Source organism: Electrona antarctica, assembly GCF_951216825.1.
Source record: "Electrona antarctica genome assembly, chromosome: 24".
NCBI classification, from domain to species: domain Eukaryota; kingdom Metazoa; phylum Chordata; class Actinopteri; order Myctophiformes; family Myctophidae; genus Electrona; species Electrona antarctica.
Genome location: NC_136803.1, coordinates 29,057,179 through 29,074,337, shown reverse-complemented (window position 1 = coordinate 29,074,337; position 17,159 = coordinate 29,057,179). Strand labels below are relative to the sequence as shown.

The 17,159-nt window shown below is 44.2% G+C and overlaps 2 protein-coding genes across 2 annotated transcripts in view; one reads left to right on the top strand and one right to left on the bottom strand.

Moving 5' to 3' along the window:
* LOC306917419 (gamma-aminobutyric acid receptor subunit alpha-5-like) overlaps positions 1–15,482 on the bottom strand; it is a gene marked incomplete at its 5' end in the record, with an annotated part of 104,152 nt that extends 88,670 nt beyond the window's left edge. Inside the window, 4 exons of the mRNA XM_079495644.1 lie at positions 6,042–6,262; positions 10,383–10,450; positions 13,123–13,247; positions 15,427–15,482. Of these exons, the coding sequence (XP_079351770.1) occupies positions 6,042–6,262; positions 10,383–10,450; positions 13,123–13,247; positions 15,427–15,482 (470 nt within the window). The remainder of the gene's footprint in view (positions 1–6,041; positions 6,263–10,382; positions 10,451–13,122; positions 13,248–15,426) is intronic.
* LOC306917422 (gamma-aminobutyric acid receptor subunit beta-3-like) overlaps positions 1–17,159 on the top strand; it is a gene marked incomplete at its 3' end in the record, with an annotated part of 169,509 nt that overhangs the window by 41,205 nt on the left and 111,145 nt on the right. The window lies entirely within an intron of this gene.

Genomic DNA, 17,159 nt, shown 5'->3' with positions numbered 1-17,159 from the left:
CTCTGTTTCTGGCACGACAGCGCCCCTACTGGTACTCATGAGTCACACATGAGTCACACACAAACATAGGTTAACACGAGTCACACACATAGGTGAACACGGACATTGCTGTTCCTTGGAGTGGTTGCACCACTCAAAAAGGAGTGCAAAAAAAAGGAAGGAAGTCAAAGTAGTCAGTGTGAACATTGGACATTACAAGTGGCCATGTCACTATACACAAACTGGGTTTAACCCATTTAGACCCGAGGACGGGCCTTCTAAAGACGGTTTTCTGAAAAAACCTATGTTTCTAGATTAGTGGTTCTCCAATTATTTCACGTCAAGGACCCCAGACATTTTATGAAATTGGCCGCCGACCCCCCCCATCTGAAAATATGTTGTCCATGGGTACCCCCACCCAATATGTTGTTCCTGGGACCCCCACCCAGAAGCAAAGATTTGAGTTAAAAACGTTCGCTCTGAAAGAATATATATATTCAAAGATTTGGGCCACATTTTCACGATTTTTCAAAAATAGCAGACCTACAAGCTCGTAGCGCGGCACTCGGTGCCGCGCTACGAGCTTGTAGATCTGCTATTTTTCAATAGCTAACGTATAACACAATGATTTAAAACACCAAAATGGGGTTCCCTTCCAGAATGCTTTAATGAGGCCCCGGCTGCAGCCTGTGGCACCAAATCCACCGGCACACAAACAACAAAACCAAAACAAGACTATATTCTACAATAACGGCTGCCGAAATGCTGTCCACCGGGGTGGGAGCATGAGGTAGTGTAGTGTTGTCTGTGCCGGCAACATTTTTATAATGACCTCCCGGGAGACGCAAAGCCCCTGGGGCACCACAAAGTCTTGCTCCGGGGGCCGGGCCCTGGGGGGATATAATGCTGTATAGTCTCTGTATAAGATATGGAAGCAGTGCTGTATGAGTCTAGGTACAGTAGTGGTGTTCTCAGTGACCAAACTCTGGTTGTTACCGTTACGAGCAAGCATGTGATTAACAGCAGCCTAAGGCCTCAATTACACCTATACAACAATGTTGCATGCAAGATGTAAGCAAGATGTAAGTGTCATGGCCGCCCCAATGCATTTCCAATGGAAGTCACATGGTTTGATACAACATTTTTGTTTGATGGCTGTGTTGTGCCCCCCCTCCCCCGCATCAAACAAAAATGTTGTATCAAACCATGTGACTTCCATTGGAAATGCATTGGGGCGGCCATGACACTTATACAACTTGCTTACATCTACCATGCAACATTGTTGTATGCTAGATGTATAGGTGTAATTGAGGCCTAACGCACGGTAGCATAGTGTGTTCATTTAGCTCGGAGAGTGTTAACATTGTCTGTCTGTCTGTCTGTCTGTCTGTCTGTCTGTCTGTCTGTCTGTCTGTCTGTCTGTCTGTCTGTCTGTCTGTCTGTCTCGCATGCACGCACGCACACAATAACTCACACAGTCACAACTTCACTTGATATATCTGTCACACACAAATGCATTGAAACAGATGTGCAGCACATTCAAACATGCATGTGAGTGCATGTGCACGCACGCACAGTACACACACACACACACACACACACACACACACACACACACACACACACACACACACACACACACACACACACACACACACACACACACACACACACACACACAATCCTCTGCTTCCTAAGCTGTCGAGTTCAAAGGTCAGGGCTGCCGTGACTGATTAATGTGGTAAACATGGCTGACATCTATGGCACCACGCGCGCCCATGCGTGCGCACGTGAGTGCATGAACCATGTCTATGATCGACACACTCCGCTTAAGTGGCAAGCACTCTACATATTTATCTACTCAGTGCACGTACGTGCGCGTGTGCGTGCGTGCGTACTGTGTGTGTGTGTGTGTGTGTGTGTGTGTGTGTGTGTGTGTGTGTGTGTGTGTGTGTGTGTGTGTGTGTGTGTGTGTGCGTGTGTGTGCGTGTGTGTGTGTGTGTGTACGCAGTGCGCGGCGTGTGCATGTGTGTGTCCGCGTGTCTGTCTGAGTGTGTGACAGAGGCAGACAGACAAACACACAGAGAGAGAGAGAGAGAGAGAGAGAGAGAGAGAGAGAGAGAGAGAGCGAGACCTTCACAACCAAGAATAACGTTTTTCCATGTCCTCGAAAAGTAACAGCGTTGTTTACATACAAGGTTTCCACTCCTCTACAGCGACAACGTGTATATAATCTAACTTCCGCTCCGGCGTTATGTGGCCTGGCGGTCTTGCAGCATGGCAGCCACTACTGCTCCTCTATCACACAGAGTGCTCTCATCCATGACAGTGTCACTCTCCTTAAGTCCTGCGGGTACAGTAAACTCCTCGGGATAACTCCTCGGGATAAGTCGTCGCCAAAGCGCCGAGTTACTCTAATTCTCCGGTCAAAGGGTCACGCCGTGCTGCGCTGCGCTCATGAGCTCTAGCTGTGTGTATGCTAACCGCAAAACATGAACCCGCTTAGGCCCGACGTCGAAATTAAAAGAAATGTGTTCTAAAAATCGTGACGGTTTTCTGAAAAACCCTCATGTTTCTGTATCAGCGGTGCTCAATATTTCATGTCAAAGGACCCCAAAAATGATATGTAATTGGCCCGCCGACCACCATCTGAAAATATGTTGTTCCAATGACGACCCTCCCCCATGCAGAAGCAAAGATTTGAGTTAAAAACGTTCGCTCTGAAAGAATACATATTCGAAATGTGCGCCACATTTTCACGATTTAAAAAAAAATAGCAGACCTGCAAGCTCGTAGGTGCCGCGCTATGAGCTTGTAGATCTGATATTTTTTCAATAGCTAAAGTATAACATAATGGTTAAAAACACCAAATGGGGTTCCCGCCCCCAAAAATGTTTTTTCCACTGCTACTGAGACACGGAATCTTGGTGTAAGTATATGGCATTGTTTTTTTTTGGGGGGGGGGGGGGTTCAACTTTTAGGTTACACACACAGATATTCACAATCTGTGGGTCCGGGGGGAGGGGGGTTGCGCTGATGATTGCAAGTGGGGGCACCCGGACCCACTATGTTTGGAACAGCAATGTCCGTGTTAACCTATGTGACTATGTGTGTGGCTACGTATGTGACTTTATTACACAATCAACTGATTGTATACCAACCACTTTACAATACACACGACGACCGAATCGAATGGCTTCCGTGTTAAAAGTGGTCATGGTGGGTGGCTGGGCCCACCATGACACTAGTCTTGATGATTTTCAAGTGCGCGTCCCCCCCCCCCCCCCCGAAAAAGGCCAGGGGGTGGAAACACTGGGCTTTACACAAAGAAGACATTTATGGCTCATGTAGACGAGTATAGTACATGTGCCGAGCAGAAGTCCAGAAGGCTATCTCCCTCGGCCAGCTGGGGGCTCTTTTGGCAGAGCAGCAGCAGCCAGTAGTAGTCACGGACCCCCCATTAGCAACCCCCCGCCGCGCGTCGCATCACTGAGTCATCCCCTGTACCGCTTCTGTTGTTTATATAAGATATACTAGTAGTTATAATTTGTTACTTTCTTGTTCACTTGCTATTCATGTACTGTATACTGTATGTCGTTGCTGTCAGGCAAAAAACTCTTATCCCATAAGACATAGACATAGTGTAACCTTTTGTGGGGGTTTTTTTCTGTACGTTACCACAGCATCACACGACAGCATCAAAAGTAGCAGATCCACAAGGTCGAAAAACATGGCGCGAACGACGCGTTTTGAGCTTGTAGATCTGCTATACTTTTGCTGTTTTTTTTTTTATGATTTGAATCCTGAAAAGTAACAGTTTTGGACATACCGTATGAGGTTTCCACCCGACAGCGACAATATATTTAGAGACGTATCCGTTTGCGTATCTATCCACAAATGTTGCATTTACTGTAGATTGTATGTTGTTTTAGTTTAGGTTTTTCCTGGTATCCTACTGTACTTTATACAGTACTGTATATAGCACTTATATATATTCAAAGATTTGTGCCGCGTTTTTACGATTTTTCTAAAATAGCAGACCTACAAGCTCGTAGCGCGCCACTCGGTGGCACGCTATGAGCTTGTAGATCTGCTATTTTTCAATAGCTAAAGCATAACATAATGCTTAGTTAAAACACCAAAAGGGGTTCCAGTCCAGGATGGGTTAAACCACTTAGGACTGACCAGATTCTACAAATGTCTTCTAAATCATGACAACCCATGTTTCTACTGTATATCAGTGGCCCGCGGACCCCCATCTGAAAATATGCTGTTCCAGGGACCCCCCCACCAGGAGCACCAAAATGGGTTAAGTCAACAGCATCCACTAAAAGCTTCATGGTCCCAGCTATATTTAACTCTATATACAACAGCTAATTTGGAAATAGCAGATGTACAAAAGCTCACAAATATGCCAAACAATGTGGAATTTTTTTTAAACGTTTTAAAAACACAGATGCTATTTTTGAAAAATGCGGCACAAATCTTTGAATGTATGTTCTTTCAGAGCGAACGTTTTATTTTTATTTTTTACGCCAAGCCTAAATGGGTTAAAATTGACAATATTTCATAGTTCCACTTCGCTGAATATTTATACAGCTGCTGAGTTACATTTCACCTTGGTATGGGTTATTTCTAACACACACCCCAATACAGATTCAATACAAAAAACGCAAGATAAACACTTTTTTTAATATGCACTATTAATTATTAATATGCACTATTCGTGCAGCATCATTATTATTTACTATTATTCGTTTTCATTATTTCCTTATATGGGTGTATGTATGGTTTTCAGTGTTGCAGACATACTAAAAAGCTAGTGTGTATGAGTGAGCTCCTTTAGACCCCTAAAAGAATATCAGGCTACTACACACGACGACCACTGGGTGGCACTGTTTTGCTGTGCTGCTGGCTTCCATCCATGAACCACATTACCACTGCACTTCAGATGGTGCTCTACTGAAGCATTGTCCTAATATAACATGACATAATATGTATTATGTAACCAGTGTTGTTTTCGTCGACTAATACTATGACAAAAAGTGTTCGTCGACTACCTTTTTTCACCCTAACCCTAACCCTAACTAAACGGAAACTAAATGAAAACTAAGCTATGATGACTGAAACTATAAGACAAAATATACTGACATTTTCGTCAACAAATAAAAACTAGACTGAAATGTTAGGAAGGGACCCAGTAGAGAACACAACGTGACGTGTTGTGAGCTTGTAGATCGGCTATTTTCAGCAAGTGCAAAATCAGCCATTACGACACCATCAAGACCAAAACACCAAAACACATTTTAGTCGACTAAATCAACTGTAGATTTAGTCGACTAAAACTAGACTAACACTAAAACATTTCAGATGACTAAAATGTGACTAAAACTACATTCAGTTTTATTCCAAAGACTATGACTAAACTAAAATCTAAATTTTCTGCCAAAAACAACAGTATATGTAACGACATATTATATTCTAATAAATTGTTATTCAGGATTCCAAAATAACCCAGATATCATGACTATATCATGACAGATGTTGAAGTCCAGCCTGGCACATAAAACATTATACAGAGAGCTCAATTTCTAAATACCAATTAATCAATTTAGTTACATTTTGGTTTAGTTCAGTCTGTTTTACTAAGAATTGAACAGTGGTTTTCAACCCCTTTCGTATCAAGGCCCCATTATTTATGCTGTACTTTTTTTTTTTTTTTACACAGTAATAGTCATGATCACAGATTTAAAGTACATAAGTACAACATAAGATCTGAGTTATTTTGTTTGCATGTAATAGGTACAGAGATACATAATAACGTAACTATGCTACTGAACACCCCGAGCCCCTCCCAAAAAGTAAAGGAAACATATATTTTCTCCCCTTCATAACCCAATTTGATAATAATATGCCAATTCCCAGTTCCCCTGCTTAGTGGTCCATCCCTGCAAATCCCCACAGTAGGGGGGATGTAGAAGACAAACTGTCAGGATGTAGAAGACATTTTTAGAATCTGATCTCAGGTCAAAATGGGTTTATTTATGTCTGCGCTCACTCACCTCATGGTGTAGAGCAGGGTGCCGTCGTCCTTCAGCCTCAGCAGCTTGTTGGGCGTGGTCATGTTGTGGGCGATGGACTTCTTGCCGTTGAGGAAGAAGGTGTCGGGCGTCCAGATGTTGCTGGCCAGCAGGTTGTTGAGCGGCAGCATCTCCATGGGGCCCTTGAAGCACAGCCGCTCGTCCTTCCAGCTCTGGCGGAAGAACACGTCGATGGTGTACTCCTGGGAACCAAGAGCATCCCCCGTGTCCATTTTTCGTAAAAAAAAACAAAAACAGTTAAACGATTCTATAAAAGTCGTCTAAATCGTGACGGTTTTCTGAAAAAACCCATGTTTCGTTTGGTTCTCAAACATTTTCACGTCAAGGACCCCCAAGAATATATGTATTTGACCCCCCCATCTGAAAATATGTTTATTCCAGGGACCCCCCCCCCCCCCCCCCCAGAAGCAAATATTTGAGTTAAAAACGTTCGCTCGGAAAGAATATATATATATATATTCAAAGATTTGCGCCACATTTTCACGATTTTTCAAGACCTACAAACTTGTAGATCTGCTAATTTTCAATAGCTAAAGTGTAACATAATGCTTGAAACACCAAAAGGGGTTCCCGCCCAGAATGGCTTAAGATATTTTTTGCCTCTATTGATAGGTTGAAAGTAGACTGACAGGAAATGGGGAGAGAGATGGGGGGGGGAAGACACGCGGCAAAGGCTGTCGGGATCGGGAGTCGAACCCGCGGCACGCCGTCAGTCTGGCTCAGCGGCCTAGGTGCCCGGACGGTTGAGCTAACCGTCCAGGCCACCAGTGACGATTTTGACTGTGTGACTGTGTGCTATCTTACACGCTCTCAAGAGTTGAATTATTATCTGTAATTACTTTGTGCTTAATTCAAGAGTTAAAGATCTAATAGGCCTACTAAGGGTCCATTTGGTTACCAACTACTCCATCATGTAGCTGGGGACCCACCTCAGAGCCAGCGCCAACATTAGAGTTTTCGATTTGTTTGTTTACTTGATTTCTCTCTCTCTCTCTCTAAAAAAAGGCTTGTTGAGCTGCTTCCAATTACTTCCTAATCACAGGCGTTACCAATTATACTAATTAAGGCTCTATTCTTTTCGGGTCAAACAGAGTCAGGGTGCTGATAATTGTGCATATCGGCTCGACAGAAAGACTGTGCTACACTGCCAATCATTTACCTCTGAAGTCAGAATTTGAGGATTTTTTAAAATGGGGTATAATGTTGAAAAGGTTATTTTTCAGTTAGAGGAAAAAATAAATAGGATATTATTAGATTACACTTGTATGCACTTTATATCAGAAAAGATTTGTGCTGGCCCATTCCTCCATCCTTGCTTTTTTCTAAACAGCCTATAAGATTGCGTTCGATCTTTCTGATGCGCTGATGCAGAAATCCATCACAGGCGTCCCACGTCTCCACCACTACCACCACGCGCAAATATCGACTGGACTCCGAGGCTAAGGAATGAAGGCGCCAACAATGGCAACGCAAATGCAACGCCGAACCCCTTAGACTAATGACACTGTTAGTGCTGGTACGCCCGACACGCTTTTACGAGCCACAGAGTGGTCAGCTGCCATCAATCAATCAATCACATCCGTATAACCTTTTCAAGGGACTTATAAGCCGTGAATATTAGTGTGGCATGTGTCATATATCATTTTGTGTAAGACATTAATGATAGAAGTAATGTAATGTGTTTTCCTGTTGGGACGGAACCGGATATTTCCTGTAAAGTTTGGCGTTGGCACACAAAAAAACAGGGTTTTTTTTAGCGTTAATGTCTTACTGTACCTTGTACTGTTTACATGTACCAGTGTTGTTTTTGGCAGCACATTTTTATTTTAGTTTTAGTCATAGTCTCTAGAATGTCTTCATTTAGTTTTAGTCACATTTTAGTCACCCGGAATGTTTTAGTGTTTAGTCTAGTTTTAGTCAACCAAATGTCATAAGGTTTTAGTCGCCTAAATCTACAGGTGATTTAGTCGACTAAAGTGTGTTTTGGCGGGCCTTGATGGCTGATTTTACAAAATAGCTGATCTACAAGCTCACAATGCGTCGCAGTGTAAACTGACTTATACTGGATCTCTGAGTCACTTCCTAACATTTTAGTCTAGTTTTTATTTGTTGACGAAATTGTCAATACATTCAGTCTTAGTTTTAGTCATCATAGCTTCCGTCAGTGAAAAAAGGTAGTCGACGAACATTTTTCGTCTTAGTTTTAGTTGACGAAAACAACACTGACAAATAAAGTGTTCAATCAATCAAAGAGTTGAGGCATTACATTTGGTTTGACTCGGTTCCACAGATAAATACAATATGTGCCTCTATCTTAGGTAATATTTGACAATGTGATCAATGTGTGTATGTTTGCATGCTTTTGGTTAAGACATACCATTGGTCCGATATCTCAAACCCTCACCCTAACACTAACCTTCCACGGGGCAGCACACCTAAACCTAACCTTAACCCTCTCCCAACCCTTAACGCACCCCTCACAAACCTTAATCCGGTCGTCTTAACGCACCCCTCACCAACCTTAATCCGGTCGTATTAACGCACCCCTCACCAACCTTAATACGGTCGTTTTAACGCACCCCTCACCATTTTGGGCGGGAACCCCTTTTGGTGTTTTAAACTTTATCTATTGAAAAATAGCAGACAAGCTCATAGTGCGGCACCGAGTGCCGCGCTACGAGCTTGTAGATCTGCTAATTTTGAAAAATCGTTAAAATGTGGCGTAAATCTTTGAATATATTCTTTCACAGTGAACGTTTTTAACTCAAATCTTTGCTTCCGGGGGAGTCCCTGGAACAACATATTTTCGGATGGGGGTTCGCAGCCAAATATATATCATTCTGGGGGTCCTTGACATGATATAAGTTGAGAACCACTGACTCTGGAACAGCCTACCCCTCCACATTTGTTCTGCCACCTCATTAGAGGTTTTTAAGTCCCTATTGAAGACTCACTTTTTCTCTGTGGCCTTCGACAGTGCCTGATTATGTAAATGTTATACTGTCCATAGCTCTATTTTCTTTTATTTTGTCTCTCTGTTCCTCCATATTGTTGCACTTTTGTTATGTACTGTTCTGTCTTCAATTTGTTTACCTGTACAGCACTTTGGTCGACCATTGGTCGTAATATGTGTTATATAAATAAAGTTTGAGTTGAGTTGAGTTGACATAGAAATAGGTTTTTCAGAAAACTGTTAAAATTTAGAAGATATTTGTAGAATCGATGGTAGGTCTAAATGGTTTAAAAAGGTCAGAAAGGTAGAAATAAGACAGATACCCTGCATACTGTACACTTATACTGTATGTTGGTTTGTTCACTGTTGAGTGAAAAATCACACCTGTGTGAACGGAGTGGTGCAACTACCCCCCCCCCCCCCTCTCTCTCTCGCTCCCTCTCTCTCATTAACAGGCAACAGTGCAGCACTATCTCTCTCTCTCTGTTTCTGGCACAACAGCGCCCCTACTGGTACTCATGACAGTCACATAGTCACATAGATAGGTGAACACAGGCATACACCACTCAACACAGACATTGCTGTTCCTTGGAGTGGTTGCACCACTCAAAAAAACAATGTTGCACATTAAGCTTCATCTGGAAACTCTCCTTGGGGTTCCCGACCCTCAGTTTGGGAACATTGTCCCAGGAGACTGCTCTACCCACTGAGCTACACGGTCGACTGCAAACTGTAGCACTCTATTCCCATCGCAGTAAAAAAAAGCTATCTTGCAAGTGAGGCTCGCTCTCTCTCTCAATCTCTTTTTTTATGGATATGTCAGTATTGCAACACCGAATACCGTAATTCTTTCAATCTGTTGACAGTGAAGGGCAAGTGAAATTGTGTTCTTGTCAAAATGTTGTTTTAAAACATTTTGGGACGGGAACCCCTTTTGGTGTTTTAAGCATTATGTTGTACTTTAGCTGTTGAAAAATAGCAGATCTACAAGCTTGTAGGTCTGCTATTTTTGAAAAATCGTGAAAATGTGCCTCAAATCTTTGAATATATATTATTACAGACTACAGAATGAACATTTTAACTCAAATCTTTGCTTCTGGGGAGGTCCCTGGAACAACATATTTTCAGATGGGGGTCGGCGGCCAATGTCACATATATTTGGGGTCCTTGACATGAATATGTTTGCGAACCTAACATGCGAACCGAACATAGAAACTCGGTCCGTTTCTATGAAACTCAGAAAACGGTCATGATTTAGAAGACATTCTAAATGGGTTAAAAGGTCCCCACACTCCCAGAAATGCCAGGCCCCTGAGCCCTTCCGTGTTATTCACTGCTGTTGTACTCACCATCTCTGTGTCAGACACTGGCCCGAAACTTGTGACAAAGATGTTGGTCTTGATCTCTGTGACGTTCTCTGCGGAAGCAACAGGGTTGAGGGGACACTATGGGTGAGTCATACCGAAAAGGAACGGAGAGAAAGCAACATTTTCGTGAACAGAATTTCCACACTATCTGTGCGGGAACAGGGAATTACTATACGTATTCGTGTCACACCTTGCAATCCCAATTTGTTGGCTGTACGACGTCGTACAGTATGTCTGAAAGACAATATTTGTATTTATTCGTTCTGTCATTCCACACCAGCAATGTCACGAAAATCACCTGCCACACTCATGCTCACGGTGGAGCAGCGAGCGAGCGCGCCACTGACTGGCGAATGACAGCCCGAGTGTTTTGTGCTCGCATGTATTTATAGACTTCCTTGTCAAGAGGTAGCAACGGTTACCAGGATGAGGCAAGCACACTTTAGTCCATGACACGTCAGGCATTTACACTGACAAAACAGGGGCCCATTGTCTCCTCATTACGGGGAGAGAGAGAGAGAGTACACTGAAGTGAAAAGACGAGTAGGGAAAAACATGTTCATGGCCACAATACAAATAAAAGTGGCAACATCAAAGTGATTGGACAAGGCACGGTGTATGGTGGTGGAAAATTACCCACAGAGAAAAGGAGAAAGAGAGAGAGAGAGGGGAGGGGAGGGGAGGGGAGAGAAAAGGTGATGGTGAAGAAAATCAAACCGGAAAAAAAAAAAAAAAAAAAAAGGTATTCTTTTCAATAGCTTCTTTGAAAATGCAAGTCTCCGTATCTGAATGGAAAAGTGCTGTGGCTCTCAAGGTTGACAGTCAGAGAGCACTGTGCAAAAACATCTTCCGTATACATGTGCGGCGTTAGGGTTTTTGCACCGAGAGAGGAGAGAGAGCAGGGGCTCCATCGATTTACCGATTCTTTCCACGGCATCGCACAAGAAACGGATGAACCCCATCAGCGGTTTGCGAGGGGAGACAGCGGCCCTAGACACGTGTACGGCCTCGCATTACAGTCACAGTTGACATGGAAAGGAATCCGCGCTCGCCGCTTTTTCTGCAGCTTGTATCTGTCAAGACTTTGACCATTAAGCGCCAATCAGCGCGTGAAAACCCATTCTGACCTGAGATCAGATTCTAAAAATGTCTTCTACATCCTGACAGTTTTCTGAAAAAGCTATGTTTCTATGTCAGTCGTTCTTCGATTTTTCAAAAATAGCAGACCTACAAGCTCGTAGCGCGCCACTCGGTGGCGCGCTATGAGCTTGTAGATCTGCTATTTTTCAATAGCTAAAGCATAACATAATGCTAACACCAAAAGGGGTTCCCGCCCAAAATGGGTTAAGGGCCGCGTGCGTGCTGCAATCGCTGGCCGTGGCGGGCAATATAGCTTTTAAAAACGCTGAAGTACTTAAAACCATTAAGACCTGAGGCCTTCTATACACTACGAATCCTTCTAAAACCATGTGGCTCTCAAAAGGACCCCCAGAATTATGTACTGTATTGTTTCTGGGGTCCCATGCGGGGACCCCAGAAGAGAAGATTTGTGTTATAAAAAGAATCCATATTATTCAAACATTTTTTAACACTTTTTTTTTTTTTTTTTAAGGTTCAAAAATAGTAGATATACTAGCTCAATATCAATCAATATCATGATTATTTCAAGCTTTCAATTCTTTTTTTAATTGTGCAAATAGCAGATCTACAAGCTCTGTCTATTTTCGCCCGTCAAAATACATTTGATTTGACAAAATCAAATGTAGATTTCTGTCGACAAAAAACTAGCGCAAAACAAAAACGTTTCAGGTGACTAAAAGATGACTAAAACTAAATGGAAATGTATTCAAAAGACTATGACTGAAACTAAATCACAATTTGCCGTCAAAATCAACACTAGAATACACAGTCTTAAAATCCATTTCTCCTGATACCTGACGGAGACCCGCAAAGGTCGAAACGTTGTTGCTTCAGTCAATAAAGTTACCTGGGAGCTGTTAAATAGCTTACGGACCCTTCCTTTCTCATCCGTCGTAGACATGCCTAGTGGGTAATCCGACAAATATATACTCTCCCATATACCCCTTCTCCCCAGTTCACCTGTTTTCCGTTATATATTTAAAAAAAAGCCAATGAAATTGATTCTGATTCCAATTCACTGCACAGCAATTGAATTTAACTCGGAGACCCTTAAGTGTCATTTAAGCTTCATTGCACGACAGTGTCGCACACCATGAACAACGGCTGAGAAAGTGAGAATGGCCTTGTCCGTGGCTCAGCGGTCCAGGCACCTTGGCTGGTAAGCCAGCCTTACGGCGTGTCGCGGGTTCGAGTCCCGTTCCAGATGAACTTTGCTGTGTGTTTCTTCCCCCCCATCATATCTCTCTCTCTCCCCCCTTTCCTGTTTAACTACTGTTACCTGTCAAAAAAGCCCCAAAAAATATCTAAAAACAAAAACAAAAAGAACGGCTGAGAATAGCAGACTATACAAGCTCACAACGCGTCGCATATATGTAACTTACAGGTCGGCTGTTCTCGGGCGAGTGACAACATCGCTCGACCAAGTATACGAATCGGGCCTTGCGTCAGATAAATTGACGCTCAGCAATTTACTGCGAGTGTGGACCCCCCTCCCCTCATCTGAGGTTATATACCTCCCCACCCCTCCCCTCATCTGAGGCGATATACCTCCCCACCCCTCCCCTCATCCGAGGCGATATACCTCCCAGTCCTGGACGGAGCCTGTTGTCGTAGCCATCCAGCAGTCCATCCAGGATCCTGGTGAATACTGTGCTGTTGTCAATGGTGCCCGTCTCCTTGGGCGCCTCCGGCAGCGTCTGGCACAGGCTGAGGAGAGGAGAGGGGAGAGGAGAGGAGAGGAGAGGAGAGGAGAGGAGAGGAGAGGAGAGGAGAGGAGAGGACAGAAGGGTTCAGCAGCAGTTATGTATACACACACACACACAAGGTCAGCTGTTAGCCCACATTATAATCATTTCGGTTATGGAGGAGGGATGAGACGGGATAAGTTATACACCCCCGAAATGCTCTCCCTAAATGACAAGGCTGTTTGTTGTTGGTGATTATAGTTATATAGCTGACCGCATTAAGCGACACAGTGGCTCGATTCATTATTAATCAACACAAGTACCGAAATAGCGGGCTTGACAACCTGTGATATGCCATCCAAATCTAAATAACTTGGCAGGGTTGCCTGTTGGGTTAAGACGACGCATATAGTGAAGAAATGGGACAAATTTGGACTGCAAAAGAGGAGCATATTTTCTCATGGTTTATGCAGAGGAAATGAAACGAGTGGAGAGTGACGGGTGACAGAAGGAAGGAGGGATGAGAGCAGAGAGAGAGAGAGAGGGAGAGAGGGAGAGGGACACAGGTTGAGAGCAGAGAGAGAGGGGGAGAGAGGGAGAGGGACACAGGTTGAGAGCAGAGAGAGAGAGGGAGAGAGGGAGAGAGGGAGAGGGACACAGGTTGAGAGCAGAGAGAGAGAGGGAGAGAGGGAGAGGGACACAGGGATGAGAGCAGAGAGAGAGAGAGAGGGAGAGAGGGAGAGGGACACAGGTTGAGAGCAGAGAGAGAGAGAGGGAGAGAGGGAGAGAGGGACACAGGTTGAGAGCAGAGAGAGAGAGAGGGAGAGAGGGAGAGAGGGACACAGGTTGAGAGCAGAGAGAGAGAGAGAGGGAGAGAGGGAGAGGGACACAGGTTGAGAGCAGAGAGAGAGAGAGGGAGAGAGGGAGAGAGGGACACAGGTTGAGAGCAGAGAGAGAGAGAGAGGGAGAGAGGGAGAGGGACACAGGTTGAGAGCAGAGAGAGAGAGAGGGAGAGAGGGAGAGAGAGGGAGAGGGAGAGGGAGAGGGACACAGGTTGAGAGCAGAGAGAGAGAGAGAGAGGGAGAGAGGGAGAGGGACACAGGTTGCGAGGGAAATCTTGGCCCCTGTGAAATTGCAAGTACAACCACTGCCAGGCTTATCCCATTTAGGCCTGACGATGTCGAAATTTTAAAATATGTCTTCTAAATCCTGACAGTTTTCTGAAATACCTATGTTTCTATATCAGTGGTGCTCGATATTTCATGTCAAGGACCCCCGAAAATGATATGTAATTGGGCCACCGAGCCGCCATCTGAAAATATGTTATTCCAGGAACCCCTCAGAAGCAAAGAGTTGAGTTAAAAAACGTTCGCTCTGAAAGAATATACATTCAAAGATTTGTGCCATGTTTTCACGATTTTTCAAAAATAGCATACCTACAAGCTCGTAGCGCGACACTCGGTGCCGCGCTACGAGCTTGTAGAACTGCTATTTTTGAGTGGCGCAAACCACTCCAACAACCAGCTTTGTCTGTATGTGTGTGTACCTGTGTACGTGTCCATGCACAGGTGAGCATGGTTGCTATGGTTAGTGTGTGACGTCACTGACATAGCTGATCAGACTATATAAGACCTTGCACCACTCAGTTCACACGGGTGTGATTTTTCAATAGCTAAAGAATAACATAATCCTTAAAACACCAAAAGGGGTTCCCGCCCTGAATGGGTTATAGTGAGCCACTGTGTTGGAGCCCCTGTGAGTGATGCCTCAGTGAATGGGTTATTCACATATTATGTGAATAACCCATTAATTCCGTGAATAACCCATTCACTGAGCCGTCACATTGGCGAAGACACTCAAGTGGCTCCGGTCCCCATATTATGGAGATTTTTTGATGCAGGATAACTAATATTCTGTGATGCATAAATCGAGGGCTGTTTTTTCACACGCCGGTGATTATTATACAAATTATATGATGTTCACTGATCATTGCTTACCGAAGCATTGATCTGAATCTAAATAATTGGAAACAAACGTATTTTTTGTATTATTATTGTTTTTTTTGCGTGATTTTGGGAAATTGCAAAGATCTGACGGACTTGAGAATGACATTATTGAAGTCGTTTGCGGGACTTTCATGCGAGCGTTCGGATCATGTCGTTCCATTTTATTTGGTCTCATCTTTGGATCAAATTCATCACACCAACCTCTCTTGGCATCCACAAGCCAGCAGGAGAGAAATGAGAAGCCGCGCCATGGCTGAAACCCCGATCACTTTGTAGTTCAGAGCTGCTGCAATAACGCATGCACACACGCACACACACGCGCACACACACACACACACACACACACACACACACACACACACACACACACACACACACACACACACACACACACACACACACACACTTGAATTACCATACTTGTGAGGACATAAAACATTTTGGAATGGCATTCTTTATTACAATTATTAACTATTATCATTAGGCCTACAAATGTGTGCCATTTGTTTTACCCTAACTCCAAAACCCCCATGAATAAACCCTAACTTTTAAATCTCTGGCGCCAACCTGAATCTTTCCCTCATTGGAAAACTTAACAGTAACTCTAAAACCACAAAAATCTGCTTCTTCTCAAATTTTCTGCTGTACTTGTGGGGAGATTTTGGCCTTCACAAAATAGCACGCACGCACACACACACACACACACACACAAGACACACACACACACGTGGGTATTAGTGCCTATCACACGTGTGATAGGCACTAATACCACATCATCTCCATCCATCCATGTCATGCATTCCCATGCCGCTGATATTGATCATCATCATCATCATCATCATCATCATCATCATCATCATCATCATCACCTTCTTTACGACATGTTGTAGGCCTATTAATCTTATCTCAGAGGCACAATGAAACCCTAGGGGGCTGATAAGCGACCCAGAGTGACACGCAGGGATGGAGCCAGGGACTCTTTGCCTCATTTGCATGCGGAGGCATGCATGGGACCCGTTAATTCGTCCATCAATTGACAGGACAATCAGTGCTCAATAAGGTTCAGCTGCCTGGCTTGCCTTGCATGCGGTCTCAAACTCTTACCGCGCAGCACCGGTCCGAGTGTGTATAGCACGTCAAGTCTCAACTATAAAGTCAAGTTAATTCCTGTATATAGCACATAGCCTATATATAGGCAGTACAGTTGTGCTTCAAACCAAAATGTTCAGAGAATACATAGGCTATAGCTTCGTAAAAATTCTCACTATAAGTGCATCACTTGGGGGGGGGGGGGGACCTACACGGTTTGACTGACCGATACGTAACAGTTTCCCGTTGTAATCGTGGCAGGCAGATGCTTCACAGACGTCCATGGGCAGCGCACATAAATGAATCACCATTCAAACCTTTACCCCTCACCAAGACCCCCCCCCCCCCCAAAAAAGAAAATAATAATATAGCCTCCATAGCTCTGAATTGAAATGTATACAAAACGGGTAGCTCTGGTCCATAGCCTTACGCCACAACTGCTCTTGCTGCCGTTGCATTGTTGGCACATATGGACCAGAGCTACAGAAAAACGGGGTTACCTAAATTACGATCCGACGCCATCAGATTCCGATCACACAGAGAGACGGAGAAGTGGGGTCTTCTTTAGCACCTTTGTTTCAATTGCCCTGGATCTCACGGTCAGGGTTCTTCTCTCCAGCAGCAGCAGCAGCAGTCTGGCAAGGCGCCCGTGGTATTGTTCCCTTCCTCCCGGGCTGGCTGTCGAGTGTCGACACGTCTGTCTGGCTGGTGGTGGTGGGGCTGCCTTTTTTTTTTAGTGAGTCCACAACATCATGCGACGTAGAGAGTCTAGTACGTCTCTACCACCTTTTCCCGTTCCTTCCTTCCCAGACTAGCACGTCGTCGTCCCGTTAATGGGT